General features: G+C 35.8%; 1 protein-coding gene across 3 annotated transcripts in view; it reads left to right on the top strand.

Annotated features, from left to right (window-relative positions):
- LOC18425966 (long-chain-fatty-acid--[acyl-carrier-protein] ligase AEE15, chloroplastic) overlaps nucleotides 1-22,939 on the top strand; it is a 70,812-nt gene that overhangs the window by 2,714 nt on the left and 45,159 nt on the right. For all 3 annotated transcript variants that reach the window (XM_011622046.3, XM_020662253.2, XM_088869842.1), the window contains 2 exons: nucleotides 1,801-1,995; nucleotides 16,448-16,562. In XM_011622046.3, the coding sequence (XP_011620348.2) occupies nucleotides 1,801-1,995; nucleotides 16,448-16,562 (310 nt within the window). The remainder of the gene's footprint in view (nucleotides 1-1,800; nucleotides 1,996-16,447; nucleotides 16,563-22,939) is intronic.

Raw genomic sequence — 22,939 nt, 5'->3', positions numbered from 1 at the left:
TCCTTCTGGAATCCTAAGAAGAATTCTCTATCTATATTATTCTCGAAATCAATATCTATTGTGATCCCTGCCTTTACATTTCTAGACTTCAAATCTAGTTTTCGAAGCATCACAACCGCACTGTCGAGCATTGGGCCTTCCCTTATAAAAGCCCTTGTGTCCCAGCCACCATATTAGGATAAACTCACTGGTTTGAACATACTTTGTCTATTGTGTCTTTTCATCCTTTGAGCTTAAATTGGTTCCCAATAATATCCCTTTTTCTCATCACCTTATTTCTTCGATAAAAGGATACAGAAGTAAGCCATGTGATCCCTTCCTCCAGAGTTTTTGGATCAATGCTGAAAGCACGTCTGGTATGACAAGTTTGTTCCTTGGAGTGCTAGTGATAACAATATGCATCTATTCTCAAACTAGTCATATCTGCAGTTTGAAGAACCTCTTATAATTTATTGAACTCGTAGATAACCTTTCATTGTCTGGTTTGCTATTCTAGAATTCTCGAACCGGTAGTGCACTTAATGTTGATAAAAGCATATGAAACTTCCTCTAGTTATCAACCTCAATGATTCTCTTACGGTATTTGTCATCCTTTCCATTTTGCAGTTTGTTTCTTCTTTTTGTCTCCTTTTCATTCCGAAAAACAAAGCATTGGGACATTTTTATTGATCTGTTTTGTGTCCCCATGTGAACTTTCGCCGAAGATAAGGCATAGAGTTTTAGGTCGAGCGACATAAATAACATATAAGTCGCGGCTGCGAAGGCCACTACTCATTCTTATCGATGTAATAGAATGTATTGTTGATAGCGGTGGGGTCCAAAGAGTCGGTCTTGTATGTTCTTTTTTGCGTCGGGACCACTTCTATCTCATATCTTACATGGAACATATTACTCCATTCCAAATTACAGGATCATTCATTAGTCATTATATTAATAAGAGACTTATTGATATCCATTTAAAACATTTGAAGGTCTCTTTTATTAACTTTATTAGCAATCGATAGGAGAGGCCAGCTTTCTCTCTCGAATCAGTGCATCAGCTATAGATGCTGGTCTGGCCACAAAAACTTCTCCAGAGCTCAAACAAGAATGGAACACTCATCTGAAATGTTTGATGCTTCTTGGGGCTTCTTTGGCGACCGTTCAGTCACCGGATGATTTGCCGAGTAGCTGATCCAGATGCTGTGGTTGCTCTGCGGCGATACGGACTCAACCCGCTTTTTCTTGCAAGAAGCAACGGCTCGCGCGAAAGCCATTGTGCTGACACACATCTGGGTATTCATCAGTTTCTGCAGATGGGGCTAGGGGAAGGATTTGGTTATTGAGTTATGGGTGTGACTGGGGGACCTCCTACTATCCTATGGGCATATGATTACAAGTTTTGCATGGGCATGTTTACTGCATATTACCGACAGGATTCAATGCAATTATTGCTGGTATTAGTGCATCTATGGAGTAATAATTAACCTTCCACATAAAACTATATCATCCTTTGCATACTTTTTATATTTTATCTCTATATATATGGGAATTCTATATTCTGTGAGGTATGAACAACTGAATTTTCTGCCAATCATATTTTTTGAAAGCAATAATTGCTTTACACTTCTGTGCTAGGTTCCACTTGAGCTGACACTGCTGGATACATAGTGGCATTGTACTTGACTTTTATAGTTATCTACCCCACATGGAACTTACTTCTTTGGAATGTTCTGTTGATGTTTCCAATGGAATTTCCTGTGCCCATTATTATCTCTTATATGTATTTTTCATTAATACTATGGAACATTGCTTTTATAGCCTGAAATCAAGGTACTGCATGTCAAGAAGTGTTCTCCACTGCTTGAAAGCACACTGCTATCAGGTAGCAACTTTCTGACACCGACATGGAAGGCAGTTCCAGATATCTGGAAGTCATCAGCTGATAAATATGGTGATCAGGTTGCTTTGGTAGATCCATATCATGATCCACCTTCAAAGATGACCTACAAACAAGTAAGTTTTATTTTCTTGGCTGGCTCGTTGTCAGTTGTCATAATATTTATATTTTATTATTATTTTTTATAACATGATTGCTTTGTATAGAATAATACGAAAGGGACCCACAAGTAACATGAATACTAAAATAAGTTCTACTCAGTCAGACTTCCAAATTAAAATTGGGTGAGAGACAATGAAATTGTAAAACTTGGTGTAAAATTGGATAAAGAATAGATCTTTTCGTGAACTCAAAAGAAATGCCCACAAATAAGCACTGCAGTCCTCTATGCTAAATGTAGCAATTTCTTACATCAGGGATATATTTCTTAGATGATTAATTAAATATTTCCGAAGTACACTAGCAGGGAATATCTGGCAGAGGTATTGAATCTCTGCTGCTCAGGGTACAGCTTGCTGGTTGCATGGTTGATGCTAGCTAGGTTTTCAATTTAAAAAAAACTTTCAACATCTTTTATTGATTTCCCCTATCACGCACAAAACCTTACATGTACAACCTCTTTTCTCATCTAATAAATACAAAAAAGAGAAAAAAAAAAGAAGCAAAAGGAGAGTAAAATCTTAGAATAGCTTTCCTGCCATATTCAAGAACAAGCTAAGAAAGTAGACAAAGGATCAATGTTTATACAGGGTCAAATTCAGCGGAAAACAGCAGACACCTTCCAATAAAACATCCATATCTCCCAAAGTATCCGTGGGATATCTCTAAGATTTTACAGGGAGAAAGTAGACTAAAAGACAAGGAAATAGACACATCTTGCCCCGGGGACAGTTATTGGAGAGTGAAGAACCATGGGCTTCAACACAACTGCTTTCTGCAGTCAAAAACAGCAAATAGGTTTTTTCTGCCTAAGGTCACTCCAGGACTTCTTACCCTTTCTGTTTCCCTAGACCAATGGCACACCCAGTTTGAAGGCAAAGATCTAATCAAGGTTTCATCTCTCTCAAAAATTTCATCATAGAGAAAACCCTCTCTATCTTTGCACTCTTTTCGTTCTACCATCTTTTCCAAGGTGTTCTCCAATTCTCCATGCACCTCCCTATCCCTTCTTGGTTGAAAAGATAAGATTATTAAATAGGAGAGAGGGCATGTACTTGTACAGACGTGTTTAAGGGTGCTTAGGTAATAAAGTTATTTGCCTACTACTTGAAGTGGGAGATCTAAAGGGTGAGAGAGATTAAATCTTAACCATCAACCTTAGATCAACTATCATGATCCAAGGGCTGGAATCACACCCTTATCCCTAGTAGGAACATTCATAGCAATTTTTCAATTCGATTAGGATTGCATCTTCCTAGAAACCTATGTAACCTAGGAGTTCTAGTCCAATTGGATCTTGTCCTAACTAAACAAATTCTTTTAGAAAATAATTCATAGTCTCCTAGAATCTTTGGAATCCATGGAGATCTAGAATCCATCTCAATCTTTGAAATCTCATAATTCAAAACAAATTAGGAAGCCAAAAAGAGGGAGTGTGCCACGCATGGGCCACACACGTGGGCTCCATTTGACATCAGTTGGAGTGGGGGCTGAAAGCTCTAACCATTAGAATGGCTATAGTGTACAATTTAAAACTTTTCATGCAACAACCTCATGCAAGCACGTGTATACGTCGCACATAATGCAAATTAGAGCAATACACCAATGGAACAAGACTCAAAACCACTACAAATGTGGCTGATAGAAGGCCCAAAACACGCCTCTTACTTCCCCCACTTTATTTTCCATTCACAAACACAATTAGGATTGCTATAAATAAAACAATTTACATTTAGGACAAATTCTGCACAATTATAACAAAACTAGTGCATACAACTTTCAAAAACTTCTATATGAGCACTTAGAATGCGAGCACGTAGAATACAATCTCAATTTACATTCACATAAACTCATATGACGTTGAAGTCACAAGTTTCAAAGAAACAGGAGAAAGTTGTGCAAGATTACCTCAAGGGACTAGTACACTCGATGCCAAATTTTTTGTCTTTGATAGCTCCAGAATCTGAGGCCCACCATGCTTGCTTTGGGAAGCCGAATAAGCTATCCAACTCTCACCAAAAGGATGGGAATGGCGACTAATATTAGACTTGAGGGGCTGCTGTAAATCAGTGGGTAATAATGCTCCAAGGTTGCCTACACCATCAACAATTCGTGAGGCAACATGCCGGGCTCAATATAGATGCCTATGGAGCTTCAAAGGTTATGGAAGGTGACTGAAAATGGGCTTAGAGGTTGCTGGTTGCAGTCACAAAGAGGTTCATTGGAGACTCAAAAGAACATGGAAGAGTGGTATGATGGTGTGAGGGGTGTTGACTCCTACGTAGCATACACCATGGAGCACAAATCAATGAACAATGGCTATGGCTTTCACAGGGGTAAACGCTATGGAGTGGGGTGTGGGAGACTGTTCTCTCAAGAACATTTGGGCTCAATGAGCTTGATAGAAAATGAGTCCCACATTCAATTATGGGAAAAGTCAATCTTGGAATTGAGATTTATTGGAATTGACATTTCTTGGAATCTGGTGTATGCTGTTTGGATCGCATATGGGAGAAATCAAGAAAATGCAAATTCCTTGTTTAGATTGCCTGGAATTTCTTTTTCTTGGAAATGCAAATCCTTTCTCTCTCAAAATTTTCAGATAGTTTATCTCTCAAACTTTTCTCTAAAATTTTGATATATTATCTTTCAAAAACTTAAAATTTGAAATAGTCTATCTCTGTTAAATTTTGAGATAGTTTCTCTCTCTAAATTTTTTATATATTTTCTCTCTCTAAAATTTGATATAGTTTCTCTCTCTAAAATTTAGAGATGCTTTCTCTCTCTAAAACTTAAAATTTGAGATAGTTTCTCTCTATAAAATGTTTGAGATAGTTTCTCTCTATAAAGTGTTTGAGATAGTTTCTCTCTATAAAAATTTTGAGATAGTTTCTCTCTCTAAACAATTTCAGGTAGTTTCTCTCTCTAAAATATGATATAGTTTCTCTCTCTAAATTTTAAGGTACTTTCTTTGTCTAAAACTTTAAATTTGAAATATCTTCTTTCTTAAAAAATTTAAGATAGTTTCTCTCTCTAAACAACTTTAGGCACTTTCTCAATCTAAAATTTGATAAAGTTACTCTCTCTAAAATTTTGAGATTCTTTCTATAAAACTTAAATTTTGAAATCGTTTCTCTCTAAAATTTTAATATACTTTCTCTCTCTAAAACATAAATTTTGAGATAGTTTCTCTATCTAAATTTTTTTAAATAGTTTGTCTCTCTAAAAATTTCAGGTACTTTCTTTATCTAACCTTTGATATACTTTCTCTCTATAAAGATTTAAGATATTTTTTCTCTAAAACCTAAAATTTGAGATAGTTTCTCTCTCTAAATTCAAGAAGTTTCTTTCTCTAAAATTTTAATTTTCTCTCTAAAACTTAAAATTTGAGATAGTTTATCTATCGGCAAATTTTTAAATATTTTCTCTCTCTAAAAATTTTAGGTACTTTCTCCATTTAAAATTTGATATAGTTTATCTCTCTAAAGTTTTAAGACATCTTCTCTCTCTAAAACTTAAAATTTTAAATAGTTTCTCTCTCAAAATTTTTTTAGGTAGTTTCTCTATCTAAAATTTGATATGATTTCTAATCTTTGAAATTTTAATATGCTATCTCTAAAACTTAAAATTTGAGATAATTTCTCTCTAAAGTTTTGAGATACTTCTCTCTAAAAAATTTTAAGTAGTTCCTCTCTCTAAAATTTAACGTAGTTTCTCTCTCTAAAATTTTGAGATACTTTCTTTCTAAAACTTAAGATTTGAGATAGTTTCTCTCTTTAAAATTTTAATATGGTCTCCGTAAAACTTTAAATTTGAGGTAGTTTCTCTCTCTAAAAATTTGAGATAGTTTATCTCTAAAAAATTCGTATATTTTCTCTCTAAAATGTTTTGTATGTTTTCTCTCTCTACAACTTGATATAGTTTCCCTCTCTAAAATTTTAATATGTTTTCTCTCTAAAATTTGATATAATTTCTCTCTTTAAAATTTTATTATTTGTTTGTTCTTCAGCATCAAAATGGGTCATTTCCATGAAATGTCAATTCCACCTATTTTAGTGGAATTGAGATTTCTAAAATTTAGGCTTAAAATGAGCATTCAGGAATCCCACAGAAATCTCAATTTCAACAGAAATGTCAATTCCAACCGAACCAAACACGATTGGCCCAGCTTTTTCAGGAGAAGTGACTACTAGAAATTTGAATCCAAGGAACCAAACGGGCCCAAAGGGAATTAGGCGCCTTGGTTTTGGAATTACAGAACTAGGGCTCTCTAATCGGGCTTGCCTGAAACCCTCTACCATTTCCCAAAAATCGACTCAATGGGACCTATGACCCTCAGTCTCTAGCATCGGCTCATGATTGGCCCATCAATTGCTCAACAATAGATAGTGGGATTCCGGGATTTAGTGGACTACTGGTGCACCCCAAGGAGTACACTGAGCACCACACATAATGGTTCGGAGGTCCCTCTCTGTGGACGCGTGCACGTCCTTCACTAGACGCTCTCCCAGGACAACAACTTCCCCATATACTATCATCATCATGAAATCATTTTCCCAACAATGCTTGTTCCGTCTCTAGGTCAGTCTAATTGGGGTTGGCTAGCTTCCCCATATAACGCAGCTGTTATATACACATGCTGAAAATGGAACTGTATAGAGGGTTTGGCCTTTGTCCTCACAGGCGGCCTCTTATCCGTGGGAACACTTTGTCCCGGCTCCACCATGGGCACACACCAACTTCATATGAGGGATTACCCTTGAACCCTTATAGTAATAATCTGGGTGCCATTGTCCAATCCCTGTGTTAAAGGGTTTATGTGACTCAAAGGTTTCTCACTCGGACACCAGATTGCCTATGCGCAGTGAGTCACAAGCATAAGTGAGCCACCTAATTGTCATCTTTCGGAGCCTGAGCTCCCACTAGAGCCAACAAATCAATAAAAGGTATGAGTTAACAAAGTTCTTAGGCCTTGAAAGGCCACACAAGCCCAGCAGACCTAATGTGACCCCACGTAGCCCATGCATGGCCATACATGTGATGATTACAATCTTGCCCTCCTTTTCTTTTGTAATTTCCAAGTATGGTCCAAAAACAAAACATTATTTCTATAAGTTCCTTTCATTAGAACAAATTTGTATGTAACAGATTTCTTTTCATATTAAAGAATGGATAATACAAGATTGACTAAAAATGTTTTTCTTTCTCTCAGAAACTTGAAAGAAAAATCTAGGAACGATCTCATTGGTAGATTGAGCATGCTTTAGGGGAAAATAATTGCTTTTCCACTAGCCACTCCTACATAACACTTGCGGTCACTACCTGCCTTTAAACTAACCCAATGAACCCATAATCCATAAGTACCCACATAAGAGGGGCTCATGATTGGCCATCAAAGCCAGCCAAGGAGTAGATAAGCAAGTTCACTTAGGATTGTAGGTGTGTCCTTCACGGACAAGTCATATTTAGCAATTAATTTTGGCAACAATGACTTTTGCCCATAGTTGCTAGGATTTCCCCATCTAGGTGGCAAGCCGCTCTGGAATCTCAAACCCGTTTTTCAAGAAAGGGATCTTCAAAGGATCTTGATTTTTAAATTTTGGGATCTCGATCCCCACCTTAAAGACCAGGACAAAGATCAAAATGATGATTTTCAAGTCAGCTACCAATGCAAGTATGCTTTCAATGTAGTTGCATTGCTTGCTTGCTATAAACAAAGTAATCCTTACTTTGAATAGTATATATTGTCTTAGACTATATTGTTTAAGTTTAGGGACAATATTCCTAAAAAGGTTTGGATCATGAAAGCTCGGGATCGAGATCCCTAAAATTTACAGATCGAGATCCCTAACATATGCATTGTAGGGACAACACTCTCAACCATAGGGATCTTCTACCCTTTCACAACCTCCTTGGCTTCCTCATCCCTATGCTGCTCTGAATTTGCTCCCAATCCCAATAATTATGATCTAAAAAATTGACAAATGTATAATCCACTTCTCAATGTCATTTACATGCCTGCATAATGAGAACCCTATGGCCCGAAAATATCCCATAAAAATTGAGATTAAAGGGCCATGATAAAAATAGAGGCTAGGAAACGCGTATGATCTTACATTGGACTAGATGAAACAAGGCGATTCTCTATAATGAGAAGCACCCATTTCTGGACAACCCTGGCAATTCCGCAATTAGGGACCACCCAAGGCCAGGGAGCTACCCTGGTTGGAGCTGACTCGAGCAATCTTGAGTCGGTTTACTAGTTTGCAACTAATCATGTAGGCCACAACCATGCGAATGGAAACAAAAATCGTGTACAAGTCATCATTAGCTAGAAGAATGCCAAAAAGCAAAAAAATAGCACAAAATCAAAGATGTTGGGCCCAAAGAATTAAGCTCCCTTTTAGTCTAGGATTGAGATCCTCATACAGTAGGGAATGAGCTCTTATGCTTTGGTCCCAAGATTGTCGAAGCGAGATTCTAGTGGAGCGAACCATTCTTTCCCCCCAACACAACAAAAAAAAAAAAAAAAGCTTCTCGCATTTATGCCACAACCAGCAAATGCATCTTGGGATCAATACTCAAATTAGTCCTGATTAGACTCCTCACGCTTTAGCTCTAGACTGCAGAAGTAAGGCTAGAGTCGCAGAGTGCGCTAACACTCTCTACTAGCCTGCTCTAAATCTCATAAGGCTGTTGACCAAGCCATTTCATCATGATAAGTCCTAAAGCGCTCTAACCAAGGTTATCAAATGTGGGATGCGAACTCGAAGCGGTCAGAGTCCAATGCAAGATCCGGCTCGTGCGGTCCCGAGGTTGGTGCATCACATGCGATGTGGTTAATAAATTAAAAAAAAATAAGAAACATAAAAATTTAAGACTCCATGGAAAAATTGTAATTTATGATTTATGTGAAGTAGAAATTTTAATTTTGTACTTTTCTCTGATATTTTAGCTTTTTGAGACCCTTAATAGCTTGATAATTTGATGAAGTGCTACAAAGTTTGTTGTCTTATTTGTAATATAAAGTAAGTAATTCTATGCCAAAAGTGACGACAATTAACAATTTAACATAACATCCACTGACATAAAATATTTGACAATCACAAGTTCACAATCACAACCTCATAGTGACAATCTAAACATAACTTTCAAACTGCATAGACCAAATTCTCAAAACATAAAAAATATAAAAGATGGTAAATAAACTCATACTCAACGAGTTAATGTGCCAACTCTCAACTCTCAAGTCCTAATTAGATGAGTCTCAATTCTCAACTCCCAAAGAACTCTCAAGTCCCTACTCCCAAATTGAAAGAAAATTCATTTTCTGGGATTTAATCTCCTAAGCCTTGAATCCTTCAAATACATGTTGAATCTTCACCATGAAACCTTCAAATGAATCCCAAAACAATAGTAAGTAATCCACCAAAGATTCAAGAATAAAACAATAGTAAGTAATCCACCAAAGATTCAAGAATAAAACAATAGTAAGTAATCCACCAAAGATTCAAGAATAAATCCCAATTTTTTTCACAAGTTGTGGAAGTATAATCTCTCTCTCTCTCTCTCTTTTCATTTTTTATTTTTCAAACTTTATAGAACTATTGAATTATGGTTCTAAGGTTTTTCTGCAGGTTATATTCCCCCTCCCATCTTCATGGAGAAAATTACAATTTTTCCTTGCTTGAGGGCAAAATTTCTTTCTTGATGCAATGCGGTCAATGTGCCACATATAATGTCGCATCACAAATTCCCCAATTTGCAAGTGGGGGTGATGGCCCAGGTCGACATAATGCACTATGCGGATAACAATGTCTCTAAGACAGCCCAATACTCCCACTAAAACTAGGAATATTGTGAGAACTTGAGTACTCAGAAATAACCTTAGTACACAAAGCAACTAGGAGCTAAAGGCCTTTAAATGGCCTACAAAACGCAACACAACTCTCTTATGTTTTTATTTTCTGTAGAGTGCCTGAGGCCACCATATAGCATGTGCTTTGGCCATCACAACCATTCTTGAACTCACAAGTTGTATTCTGCCTTATTTTCTCATGTCCTTGGGTATTGTTTTGAGATTACTTCTTGAAGAATGTTTGGCGTCTATGTGTGACTTATTAATTATATAGACTTAATTTGAAGCTTTGATATGTTTGTAGCTCTAACGTTAATGAGAACACATTAAACCAATGTTATCATATTTGCTTCGCTTGGGTGAATCAGCCCAAGTCTTTGGGTTAGGGTACTCAACTAAATTGAAGCAAAGAAAATATGGATATTGTCAAAATATCACCAGATGTATCAATATACCTTTGACTTGTATCATAAATAATATACAATTAAATGCCATGTGTACTATATAACTAAAATTATTGTGACATTCAATCTGCATTGTATAACTAAAAATAATGTTACATGCCATGTGTATTATTTAACTAGCCACACGTACTTATAGATATTTTAGGTGAGAGAGGACCATGCAAAGGGAGGGGCTGAAAGTTGGACCATGTGATCAAGCACAGTGTATATAAATTAAAATTTTTCTTATTCTTTCATCAGCAAGACCACTCACAATGTTCAATTGCAAATAAATAACTCTTGAAACAAATAAATAAAAGAAAAGAAACATGATTTTTACTCGCTACCACTATTGATACAATTCCTTAAATCAAAACCTTGACTCATTGCTTTATTGGAATAAAAAAACTCAACACATGAAAAAATAAAATTTAAAGAAGTAAAATTGTAGGAGATTACCTCAACCGAGCTTAGTACGGCCCATGCCGAGTGTCTTCCTTTCAATGGTACTAGGGATCAATGATCGGTCTCTTGATATTCTCCCAATTGTAGCAAAACCCTCTCAAAGGCATATGGATCTCGATCTAGAACCAACTACATAAGGCCTCAATGCCTTATTCAAGTCCCTTTACTTGATCTTTAGAGAGATAAGAGCTTAGAAACAGTGTTTCAAAAAGCGCTAGGCAGCACTGAGGCAGCCACGGGGGTCCATGCCGCCCAGCGCCTAAGGGTTAAGGCCTAGCTGAAAAAAAAAAAAATTGATGACTAATAATGATTAATCCATAAGAATTTTGATAATCCATAAGACCATGATCCTAGTTAAAAAAAAAAAAGATAGAAGTCGGGAAGAGAAATTTGAATTTTTGATAATCCATATTTTCATACAATACTAAAACAGTAAAACCATACATGCATACACTGATAGTTTGATACAGTGTAGACTGTACACACAAAAATTAGATAGTAGAACTAGAAACTAGAAAGTAGAAAAATGAAAAATAAGAAAGATAAAATATACAGAAATTCAGAAAATATACAGTCTATGAGACTATGGCACATTGGTCAACAGTCAACGCAACAGTCAACACTCAACACAACAGTCAACACTCAACACTAAGATTCTTCAGTCATTATCATCATTAGAAGGAATAGGGTAAGCTTCACCATATGCATCAGAATCGAGGCCATCATCATCAGATTCATCTCCCTCTTCAAAATAATACTCGTCCTCCTTTGTTTCTTTTGAATCTGCCTCTTCCTCCTCTTCTACCTCCCCCTTACTAATATGTGCAGATGAGGTCTTAGGAGTCTTGACTGCTCTACCATTTTCTATCTTTTTGTGCTTCCCTGAACTCAAATATTGTATAATTTTCTCCTTGGTAGCGTCAGGAATATTTTTACACGGGGCAACATCCCCCTTAATACCGGCAAGGTGGTTTTTAAACCGGTAAATGCCGCCATTAGTATCATTTCCACAATAATTAAATTTAATACTACTTTTATTCGAATTTGGGTTATAACAATCCTTCCAACCCGACTCATCACTTCTAGAAGAACGTGAAGAAGATATTTTCTTAGAACAAGGTTCATTTTCATCATTTTCTAGTTCTTTAAATTTCAAAAGTTGTCTAATCTCATCCCGAATAGCTTCAGGAGCTGTTTTACAAGAAGCAACATTCCCTTTAATGCCAGCAAGGTGTTTCTTGAATCGGTTAATACCCCTATTGGTATCTTTTTCACAAAAATTACACCTTATACAATTTTTATCATTTGGTTTTGGGTTATAACCATACTTCCAACTTGGATTACTTCTTCTAAAAGTAGCATAAATAGATCTATTCAAATGACAAGGATTTTGTTCCCGTTTTTGTTTTACAAAACTCATTTATTGCTTAATCTCCTCTCTGATAGCTTTAGGAACATTTTTACAAGGGGCAACATTCTCCTCAATACCGACAAGATGTTTCTTAAACCGGTTTATGTCCCTTTTGTATCTTTTTCACAAAAATTTCATCTAATGCAATTTTTGTCATTTGAATTCGGGTTATATCCATATTTTCAACCCGGATCTCCATTTCGATTAGATTCTGAAGAAGACATCTCAAAATAAAACAAGCAATCTAAAAAATAAAGTTTTGCACTTACTTTGATTGCTTGAACTCCAAACTCCCACCTCTTAGATGTTTTCTGGTGCTAAATAATAAAAGACACCCTCTAATAGGATTATAAAACTCCAAAACTAAATCAAATATACCTGGGTGATGTTTGGATCCATTTTCTATAACTTTGAGAAACACTTCAATCTAGCTTCGATCCAATGAAAGTCAGAAAATGATATTTTCTTGAGGTTTCTTTATCTCTAAAATGGGTTCTTGTGGGTTTATGTTTCAAATGAACTTAAAACCTATCCTCTGAAACCCTTTATATTTAAAAAAAAATCAATAGAAACGAAAAAAAAAAGTTCCGTCCATAGGCGGGGTGCAGGCCTTAGGAGGGTTGCGTACCGCCCAGGCTTGGGCAATGCGCCCAAGCTGGGCGGTCCGCTTTTTTGAACACTGCTTAGAAATCAAAGAGAGAGGGAGAGATCTACTAGCTAGGGGATACTTCTCTTTGCTACTCACAAAAAGATAGCGACAACCTAGCTTGGGTGCGCCTCTTTTGGAACCCACATAGGAGAGATATAAAAAGAAGCTAGGTTGGGGCATGCCCTTTTTACCAATTAAGGAGAGAAAGATAGAAAGATTGGGGCGTGCCCCTTTTTGAGATCTTAGAGAGAGAGAGAGAGAGAGAGAGAGAGAGAGAGAGAAAACTCTTAGAGAAAGAAGAGACAAGAGGTGTAGAGATTTGGTAAAAGGGAGAGTCCCTATTTATAGGTTTTTTATACCTTAGGATTTACCACCTTTAGTGAGATCAAATCTTGAGTGTCAATCTAAGAAGACTTGTGGGGTGAGAGACTTGAGCCATCCATTCCTTTGATCCACCATCAAGATTCAAAGGAAGGTACTAGAACCTTATCCTTCATTTCTTAAACGTATTCCCATTAAATATTTAAAGAAAAAAAATATTACTCCTTATTTAATAAATATTTGTTCCTTATTTTTTCAATCAAGCAATCTTGATATACAAGACATTTCATTCTTGTTTCAATCAAAATCTCTACAAAACATTCCATAAATTTTCAGTTTAATTGATTGCCTTGATTCACAAGATTATAAAATAAGAAAGTACCACGACTAAGTGGGGTATGCCACCCATGGGGCCCTTATGTGGGCCCCACACACATTACAATGGTGGACTTGGTGGGCCCCCATGGAACCTCTCAAATATTTATGAATTAAAATGATTATTAGAAATAAGCTTTTATTTGCCTTTGATTATTTAAAACATTGAAAATCGATTCTCTTATTTTATAAATCAAAATGATAAAAATAAAATATCAAGAGAATCACAAAAACTCAAATAAACGTTTTAAAAATCATATAACATAAAATTAATTAAAACTAATTAATTTTGATGGGCATCGGATCAGTCTAGGTATTTATCAATGCATTGGAGCACTCCACATTTAACTGTGGACCACAATCCAATAAATCAAAATGATAAAAATAAAATATCAAGAGAATCACAAAAATTCAAATAAACATTTTAAAAATCATATAACATAAAATTAATGAAAACTAATTAATTTTGATGGGAATCGGATTCATCTAGGTCTAAGAATTTATCAATGCATTGGAGCACTCACATTCAACTGTGGACCACGATCCACACTAGCTTTCTCAAATTGACACAGCAGTTCTCATGACCCACAGCCCATTGCAGGATTCATGATTGGACCGCCAAAGTTAGCCAATAGGCTAGGGGACACAGTCCCAGTCTGTGCATTTCAGGTTTTCCCCTTGAGACAAAATCATGGTCCCCCAGACCATGATACAGCCACAACTTTATGGTGCGTAGGGATAATCTCTCGCACATGTACACGCTTCGCCCTCAATTGTGGATCGCTATCTCAATAGGACTATCTATGTACATGCCATGTGATGATGCAACAATGAAGTTTTAGCCCTATCTTTAAAGGCTATTCATCACACACAATGGTCACACAGTCCCTGGCTCTCATCCGAGCATACTCTGACTCATCAAGGGCTAACCCATTAAACCCTTATCGGTTTTATCTCTATGCCCAGGTACCTTGGGTATTTCCAACTCGACTGGCTTAGCATGTCGAGTATAGGTAAATCACATTTGCCTAGTATGGTCCACACGAGGACCACACTCCCATTGAGTTTATGTTTCACTATATACAATGCTTATACAAGCTCCCATAAGGCCTTTAAAGGCCACAAAAACCCAACAGGGGTATGCATGAGGGAGAGGGAAGATCTTGCATATGGCGGGACAGAGGAAGACAATCTCTTTCTCTCTTTATCCATCTCTATCTCTCTCTTAATGAGAGAGAGGTATCACCTGACTTATTTAAAATATTGATATTATCAAAATATCACCTGAATTATTTAAAATACCTTTGACTTGTATCATAATGTGACATGCCATGTGTACTATTTAACTGGCCACATGTGTTCTTATAAATACTTTCAGTGAGAGGATCATGAAAGGAGAGGAGCAAGCATAATGAAAGAGGGAGGATTGTGCATATGGCCATAGGGGGTGGAATACAATCTCTCTCTCTCTCTCTCTGAATGAATTAAAGGACAATAACTGAACTTAAAAAATAAAATTGCCTAGGAGAATTTGTTTGACTTTTTTAGAAGTTTACAAAATGTTTTCACTAAAGTGACAATTTTCCTTTAATAATTTGTTATAATATTATCTTTGTTATTTGAAAATTTATTATTTTTATATTTTACAATATATATGAAGACTTCCCCAAATTGGCCGAAGTGCTTCTGTTTTTGTGCCAAAATGCTTCTGTTTTTGTGCCAAAATGCGGAGGCCTCCAAAGCGAATTTGAAAACATATCTGGCACTATATTAAACATTGCTCATAACATTTAGTCAAAGTTGTCAAATCACAAACATATATGTGGGGTTGTCCTTAAAGGTTCTAGTAGCTATTTCACTATATCTAGAAAACTTTTATGAAGTAGAACTAATAATGTCTTGATCCTCAATTTAAGTTATCGAGTGTCCCCTGTACACTATAATTTTCCCTTCCCTTAATTCCCTTTCTTCATTTCTCTATTCTCTTCATACCTATGTCCCTCTGGTGTCCCATGTCCTTATGGTCGTTGTGCGTCTCTACTTTCCAAAGCTAGGTTGGTTGAAAGTTTGAGTTGTTAGTGGACCATGATTAACAAATCTTTAGTCGAATTAACATCTGTGAGCATGCTAGAGTTAAACCAACCAATATGTTTTATTTACATTATTTGTGACAAAGGAAAGCTCCATTTTGCGCAGCAAGCCCCAAATTCAATTTCGTCTTGCTTAAGATTTTCCCACACAAGAGAGGCAAATTCTTATTTTATATCTTGCTTATGCACACCAAAGAACATAGCCTTTCATTTACCTGCTTGCATAACCAAGTTGGCTTCCTCTTCGATGACTTTGTGAAGATTGGCTTCTCCACAAGTGGTAAAGAGATGGCTGACCGTCGAAGTTAAGTATTGTGCCATCTCCTTTTTCACTCAAAAGTTACCAAACTCTGGCATTTGAAGCTCATTCAAAGGGTTTAGCATTTGCAACTTGGAATTACCGGTGTTGGAAGCTTAATTTACATTTTTGTGTATTACTTATTTGAGCTTAAAATTCCTTCACCCTTTTGCATAACCCTCTTCTTGTCTTCCAAAATATTTCTATATAGTCTAATCTTATGGAGAAAAGAAGCATTTTCCACGTTTGAGTGAAATGTAACTTTTGGATGTTGACAATGAAAACATCTATTTTTTCTAGGTTAACAAAAGTAATAAACATATTCATTGGTTTTCACTCCTTGGAGCTTTATTAAAGTTCAAAACTAGATGTTTTAAGATGTATTCTGCATTAGTGGGTATCTTAAAATGGTTCCCCACCAAATAAGAATATTATAACTTATTTATTCTTGTCTTTTGATGAACACATCTGAAAATGATTTACTGTGTCTGAGTGGCAGCTGGAGCAAGAAATTTTGAACTTTGCTGAAGGATTGAGAGTTGCTGGAATTTTCCCAGATGAAAAAATTGCACTTTTTGCAGACAATTCATGCCGATGGCTAGTTGCTGACCAGGGTTTGTTGTCATTATCTCTCTTGCCCACTTTGTTCCTGATTTCATTGATACGTTTCTTTCAGAAGATCCTATTCACTTGCAATTTGAAGTTTATGAAACTTGAAACAAAATTCACAGTTTCGTATTTATATAGTATCGAGATGATCCCTATTTTCTTTGGTGTTGCATTAAAGAAGGAAAGGTTCGTGCTGTTAGGGATGGTGGTATTTGAAAATGTTAACTTGGGTTTCATCTTTTGGAACATGTGATACTTCAGTTTGTATAAAAGGATGAAATATCTGAGAGTTATATGTCATAATGGAAGGGTCAGAGAAACTTGTTGGAGACATTTGTTTATATGTGAATAAAGTTTATAATTCCTCAGGTTTGAAGAATATTCTAGGACAAGATCCATAGATGTGGGCCTCTACTTTAAGCATTTAAAACTTAGTGGCAGCTTGCAGATAGTTTTATAATCTTTTCACTACTATGGCGATTTTTCTCAAAACTATCTACTTCCTATTTCACGCTTTCTGTGCAGAGTGAAACTAAAATCAGATGGTTTAAGTGTTAATATTTCTATCAGTAATATTTACTCTGTCTACATGTTTGATTAGATTGTAAACTTCATGCCTGGTCAATTGTTTGTACAAATTCTTATAACTTGAAAGTTCCGGTTTGCGATTCATAAATGCAACTCAACAAAGGGTCCATTTTGATAATGAAAGGGATTTATAAAGTGCCGTTAAGATCACACATGCAACCTTGTGCCATATAACATATCATAGATATATCTTTAGTTACAAACAATTTGTTCTGTTCTTTTCTAATTTTGCTTATTTATATTAGAAGGCAATACCTAAATTCCAATTGCCCTTTGATAGTTATAGGAATGTTAGCTGTTGTGACTTTATAGACATTTTAACTGGATATTGAGTTTGCCGAATGACAAAAAAGAGGAACCCTAATTGTTAGGATAGGGTACAACATTAGCTATGAGGCACATAACAGGAGCTTCTTTGAGAGGGGAGGTGTGAGAAACCCAAAAACTTGGTGGAAAGACCATTTTGGGGATTCCGGGTGAAAAGCTTTCATTATTTGTTAAATAGGGACCTGTACTACCAATAATACAACACTTATTTCTCAACTAATGGAGCGCAAAATTATACTTATTTTTAATTTCTATTCAATTATGAGGGATTTATATTTTGATTTTAGTTTTAGAATTTATTTTTAGGATTTTATGTTTTTTTTTTGGGCTCTAGGGTTTTCTTATATTTTCTTTCTTTGCTATTCACAAGTAGTATTCATGGTACTTTTCACCGTTACTTTCCACGTGTTACTGTTCATGTATTACTGTTCACAAAGGTGTTTTTGAAATTTTAGTATTGTTTTAGAGCTATTTTAGAGTTTTAAATATTTACTTGGATCTCAAGTTAAATTAATGTTTCATAGGCTTATAAAAGGCTGGATGGCACATTTTGGGAGGCATATGATATTGGAATAAGTCTTATTTTATGACAAAATAATGTTTTCTTCTATTGGCTTAATTTACAGCCACATTCTTTTTCCATTAGTGTTGATTTTACTTGTTTAAGGTTTAAGAAAAAGGTGGATTCAATTTCCTACTTTTCCTTCCTGCATCAAGTCGTATCAGAGCATAGTTCGACGACGGTTGGAGATGGCGATGGCTTGTCATGGAGGTCTTTGCCGTAGGGATGCCAATCTGATTCAACTTCACAAGGAAATCAACAACTTGAAGGAGAGGGTTACAGAGCTATCGCTGCAGAAGTGGGGCCAGAGTCCAAATTGTGAGAGTTTTTATGGAGAACGGCATGAGAGGGTCACAAAGGAATTTCTAGGGATAGATCCAATTATGAGAGTTTTTATGGAGAATGACGCGAATCAGAGTCCGACTCTAAACTGGAGCTAAATGATGAAGCTGCCTTCAACCAACTGTTCTAAGCACGTGCTCCGCGTTAGGAGCCGCATGCTCAGGATAATAGATCATGGGATTTAGTTAATCTACATGATTTAAAGGAGAATGAGGTTGATTTTGGCGTAGATCTTATTGAAAATCAGCAGGTTGTGGATTGAGATTTACCGTCAATTTTCGATACATACTTAGATGATGAACAAGATCTTGTAAGAAATCCAATCAATGATGATTATCAAGATTTTCATAAGTGAACCTGTCTTTAATGAAGAAAAAGATGAAGATCTTAAGGATATCTAAGAGGTGGAACATTTCAGAGATTTATGGCATTGGTAAAAGAGTAGTGCAGTAGAAGCATGGTCGACTCAGAATCTTCAAATTGTGGCCGTGGTTTCAGAGAGTAATGAGATAAGATGTCGAGAAAGCCTCTAAAGTATACAAAATTGGGATTAAATTTTCCTACATGATTTTCATTGGGAGCTGAATAGCTGAATTTGATAAATTTGCATCGATTCCTCAATATATATATCAAGATCCTTGAGAAATTATTTTTACCACAATAGTATTTGAGCTAACACAGAGGAAGATGTTGAAGAATGCAATTTTGATGTTGAATTCATCTTAGCACATTTTAAGACTCGAGGACGAGTTTTCTCCAACCAGGGAGAATGATGAAGAGCAAAATTATACTTATTTTTTATTTCTATTCAATTTTAAAGGGTGTGGTTTCTATAAGGTTGCAACTTTAAACAATCCAATTAAAGCGTAGCTCCAAATTTTATCATAAGATGTAATTTTGGTGTAAAAAATTCTTAGGATTATCTTAAAATCTATTTTCATCTCTAATTATAAAATTTTAAACTCAAAAAATGCTTAAAATTAAGTAGATCTATAAATGTATGAAAATCTTGAAAATGAATATGCACTATTTTGAGGACTCAAAATCTTTTTTTTGTTTATATTCGTGCATCTCGATGTGGAGATGATCAATTAGAGGGTTTTTCATCATTAAAACAACCTTGTCCGATAGATTTTTGAGGCATTTTAAGGTTGTAACCTTATATAAACTTTTTCCAATTTTAAATGATATATATTTTGATTTTAGTTTTAGGATTTATTTTTAGGATTTTATGTTTTTTGGGGATTCTAGGGTTTCCTTTATTTAGTATTCACATTACTATTCGTGGTATTGTTCTTAGTTATTGTTCACATGGGTATTTTTAGAATTTTAATATTATTTTACAATTTTAGAGTTTTATATATTTACTTGGATCTCAAGTTAAATTAGGGTTTCATAGGCTTATAAAATGTTGGATGTCATATTTTGGGAGGCATATGTTATTCGAATAATTTTATTTTATGAAATAATGGAGTTTTCTTCTATTGTCTTGATTTACAACCATGTTCTTTCTCCATTATTGTCTCTTTTACTTGTTTAAAATTAAAGACAAGAATGAATTCAATTTCCCACCTTTCCTTCTTGCATTAAGTCGTATCAGAGCATGGATCGAGGATGGTTAGATATTGCGATGGCTTGGCGTGGAGGTCTTAGCCGTAGGGGTGCCAATCTGATTCAACTTCACTAGGAAATCAACAACTTGACGGAGAGGGTTATAGAGCTATTGCTGCAAAAGCGGGGCCAGCAACAACGTGCCTTAAATAAAAAGGAATCTACGAGGATAGATCCAAATTGTGAGAATGTTTATGGAGAATGGTGCGAATCAGAGTCCGACGCAGAATTGGAGTTAAGTGATGAAGCTGCTTTCAACCACCCGTTCTATGCACGTGCTCCACGTTGGACCCTCATGTTCAACATAATGGATCATGGGACTTAGTTGAAGAAAAAGATGAAGATCTTTAGGATATCAGAGTGGTGGAACATTTAAGAGATTTAGGGCATTGGAATCAAAGTAGTGCACTGGAAGCATGGTCGATTGAGAATCTTCAAATTGTGGCTCTGGTTTCAGAGACTAATGAGATAGATGTCGAGAAAGCTTCTAAAGTATAGAAAAATGGGTTTGAAGTTTCCTACACAATTGTCAATAGGAGGTATTCAGCTGAATTTGATTAATTTGCATCTATTCCTCAAGATATATTAGGATCCGAATCTTGAGAATTATTTTGACCACAAATAGTATTTGAGCCAATAAAGAAGAAGAACGTTGAAGAATGCAGTTTTGATACTGAATTCATCTTAGCACATTTCAAACTCGAGCGTGAGTTTTCTCCAATCAGGGGAGAATGATGGAGGGTAAAATTATACTTATTTTTAATTTCTATTCAATTTTAAATGTTGTATATTTTGATTTTAGTTTTAGGATTTTAAGTTTTTTTGGGATTATAGGGTTTTTTATATATTTTTATTTACTATTCAGAAGTATTATTCATGATATTGTTCATGCATTATTATTCACATGGGTATTGTTTGGAATTTTAAGTATTGTTTTAGGGGTATTTTAGAGTCATAAATGTTTACTTAGATCTCAAGTTAAATTAGGGTTTCATAGGCTTATAAAAGGTTGGATGTGTTTTGGGAGGCATATGCTATTGGAATAAATTTTAATTTGTGAAAGAGGAAAGTTTTCTTCTTCTCGTGGCTTAATTTACAGCCCTGTGCTTTCTACATTATTGCTAATTTTACTTGTATAATGTTCAGGAAAAGGGTGGATCCAATTTTCCACCTTTCATTCTTGCATCATCAACTATTAAAGAAAATATGACATATTTTTGTGGTTTCTTTTGACTTTTGATATACATGTCATTTGTTTGTTTTAATTCATCATAAATATAAGGATGATACTGTCATCTTATACTCCGTGAGTTTGCTAACTGTTTTTAGTAATGAGAAGCTACTCTTTGGTTCTTGCATCTAGCATATCCTTTAGGTTCTCTCGCCGGATTCCTTGTTTAGTATATCACTTTCTACTTGTGGTATTTATATATTAATCTTGTAATATCTAGGATTGCGTAAAATTATCTTTTTTATAATATGAGATGATGAGAATTCTCTCATTATAGAGATATTAACTAGCAACCACCCTTACAAGAAAGAACGAATTACAATGCTTCCCATGCACATGTGCATGTGAATATGTAAAGACCACATATGACACTCAACTTGGATGAGGACTATCCAGAAGAGATAATGTTTCCCAAGAAACATGTACATAATTGATGACTTGTCTCAAGTGTCAACATCAGCCCCATAAACTACTAGTTAACCTCCACATGCTATATTTGTTCATGAAATATAAGATTACGAGCAATCTGGATGGTTCTTGTTATATCTCCCCAGAAAGTTGGAGTGTGTATGAGTACGTCAACGTCTTGACTTCGATTTCAAAGCCAAACAATCCCACCATATGTTGTTATCATAACCTTGTCTTTGTTTTTGTGTTGAATATTCCACCAATTTTGGGGTTTGTGGCCTTTAAAAACCTATACACTTGGTCTTTGATCAAAGCTCTGTTTCGTTTTCCCATTTGTCCTCATACTTTATGTTTGTAGATTACTCTCAGTTTGTGAGGGAATGTCTAGAACAGGCCACGAATTGGGAGCGGGGACGTAGTGGGCTGCATGATACACTCCTTGCCATGCAACTGGGCCTTGGCTAGATGCGTGAACCCTCCTGCTGGTCTGGTTTTGTTTTTTCCCATGATGTGCATTTTCGAAGAGGGTCAACGGTACCTGTCATGGTCGGCTGCAGCCAGGGTGGATTTGTTTTGGTTGGCTAGGACATGTAAGAGGCTTCTGTGATGTAGGATGATTAGGGGCTTGTGTGGAAATGTGCTCATAAACCTTGACAATGGAAATCCTACACATGTCTTGGATCTATGTGATCGTAGTGTTCAGTTGGATCTGTGTGACAGTTAGCATGCATGTGCCTCAGAGCACTTCCTTGAACAAGGAGGAAACTTGGGAACTCTCGTTTTAATTATTTTTGGTCGGTGCATTCCTAAACTTGTCTTGTGGAGAGCTCCTGAAATCTGTGGCTCTTTTCAGACCCGTGCACTTTTATGCCGACTAGCCACGATAGGTCAATCATGAGCCCGATGCATGGGAGACATGTGGGTCATGAGTCTATTGGGATGGTTTGAGGTCTAGAAGTGGTCTTAGGGTAATCATGGAGCACCTTATAAAAGGATTTGGTTTCTGTGCTAACATGCTCATCCAGTTGTTTTCTTGAGGTTTTCCAAAGGTCTTTTTTAGGAAACTAAAATGTTCTTATTTTCTATATTTAGCCACTTGAATATTGTCTAGTGAATTTTTTATTTGATCAAAGGATCTTTTTGGATTAAAATATTTGTTTCAAATTAAGGGTATACTTGGTATTATTATTTGTTGCATGGGAACTAGTATGGAGCATATTATACATTGGTATATGGTTCACTCACTGTGAAACACAATTTTTTGCATATTTATTGGGATCACCCGATTGGTGGCATCCCCATGATCTCACGCT

The sequence above is a fragment of the Amborella trichopoda genome, chromosome 6, assembly GCF_054954075.1.
Source record: "Amborella trichopoda isolate Santa Cruz 75 chromosome 6, AtrichopodaSantaCruz75HAP2 v2.0, whole genome shotgun sequence".
NCBI classification, from domain to species: domain Eukaryota; kingdom Viridiplantae; phylum Streptophyta; class Magnoliopsida; order Amborellales; family Amborellaceae; genus Amborella; species Amborella trichopoda.
This window is presented reverse-complemented; position numbering and strand designations above follow the sequence as displayed.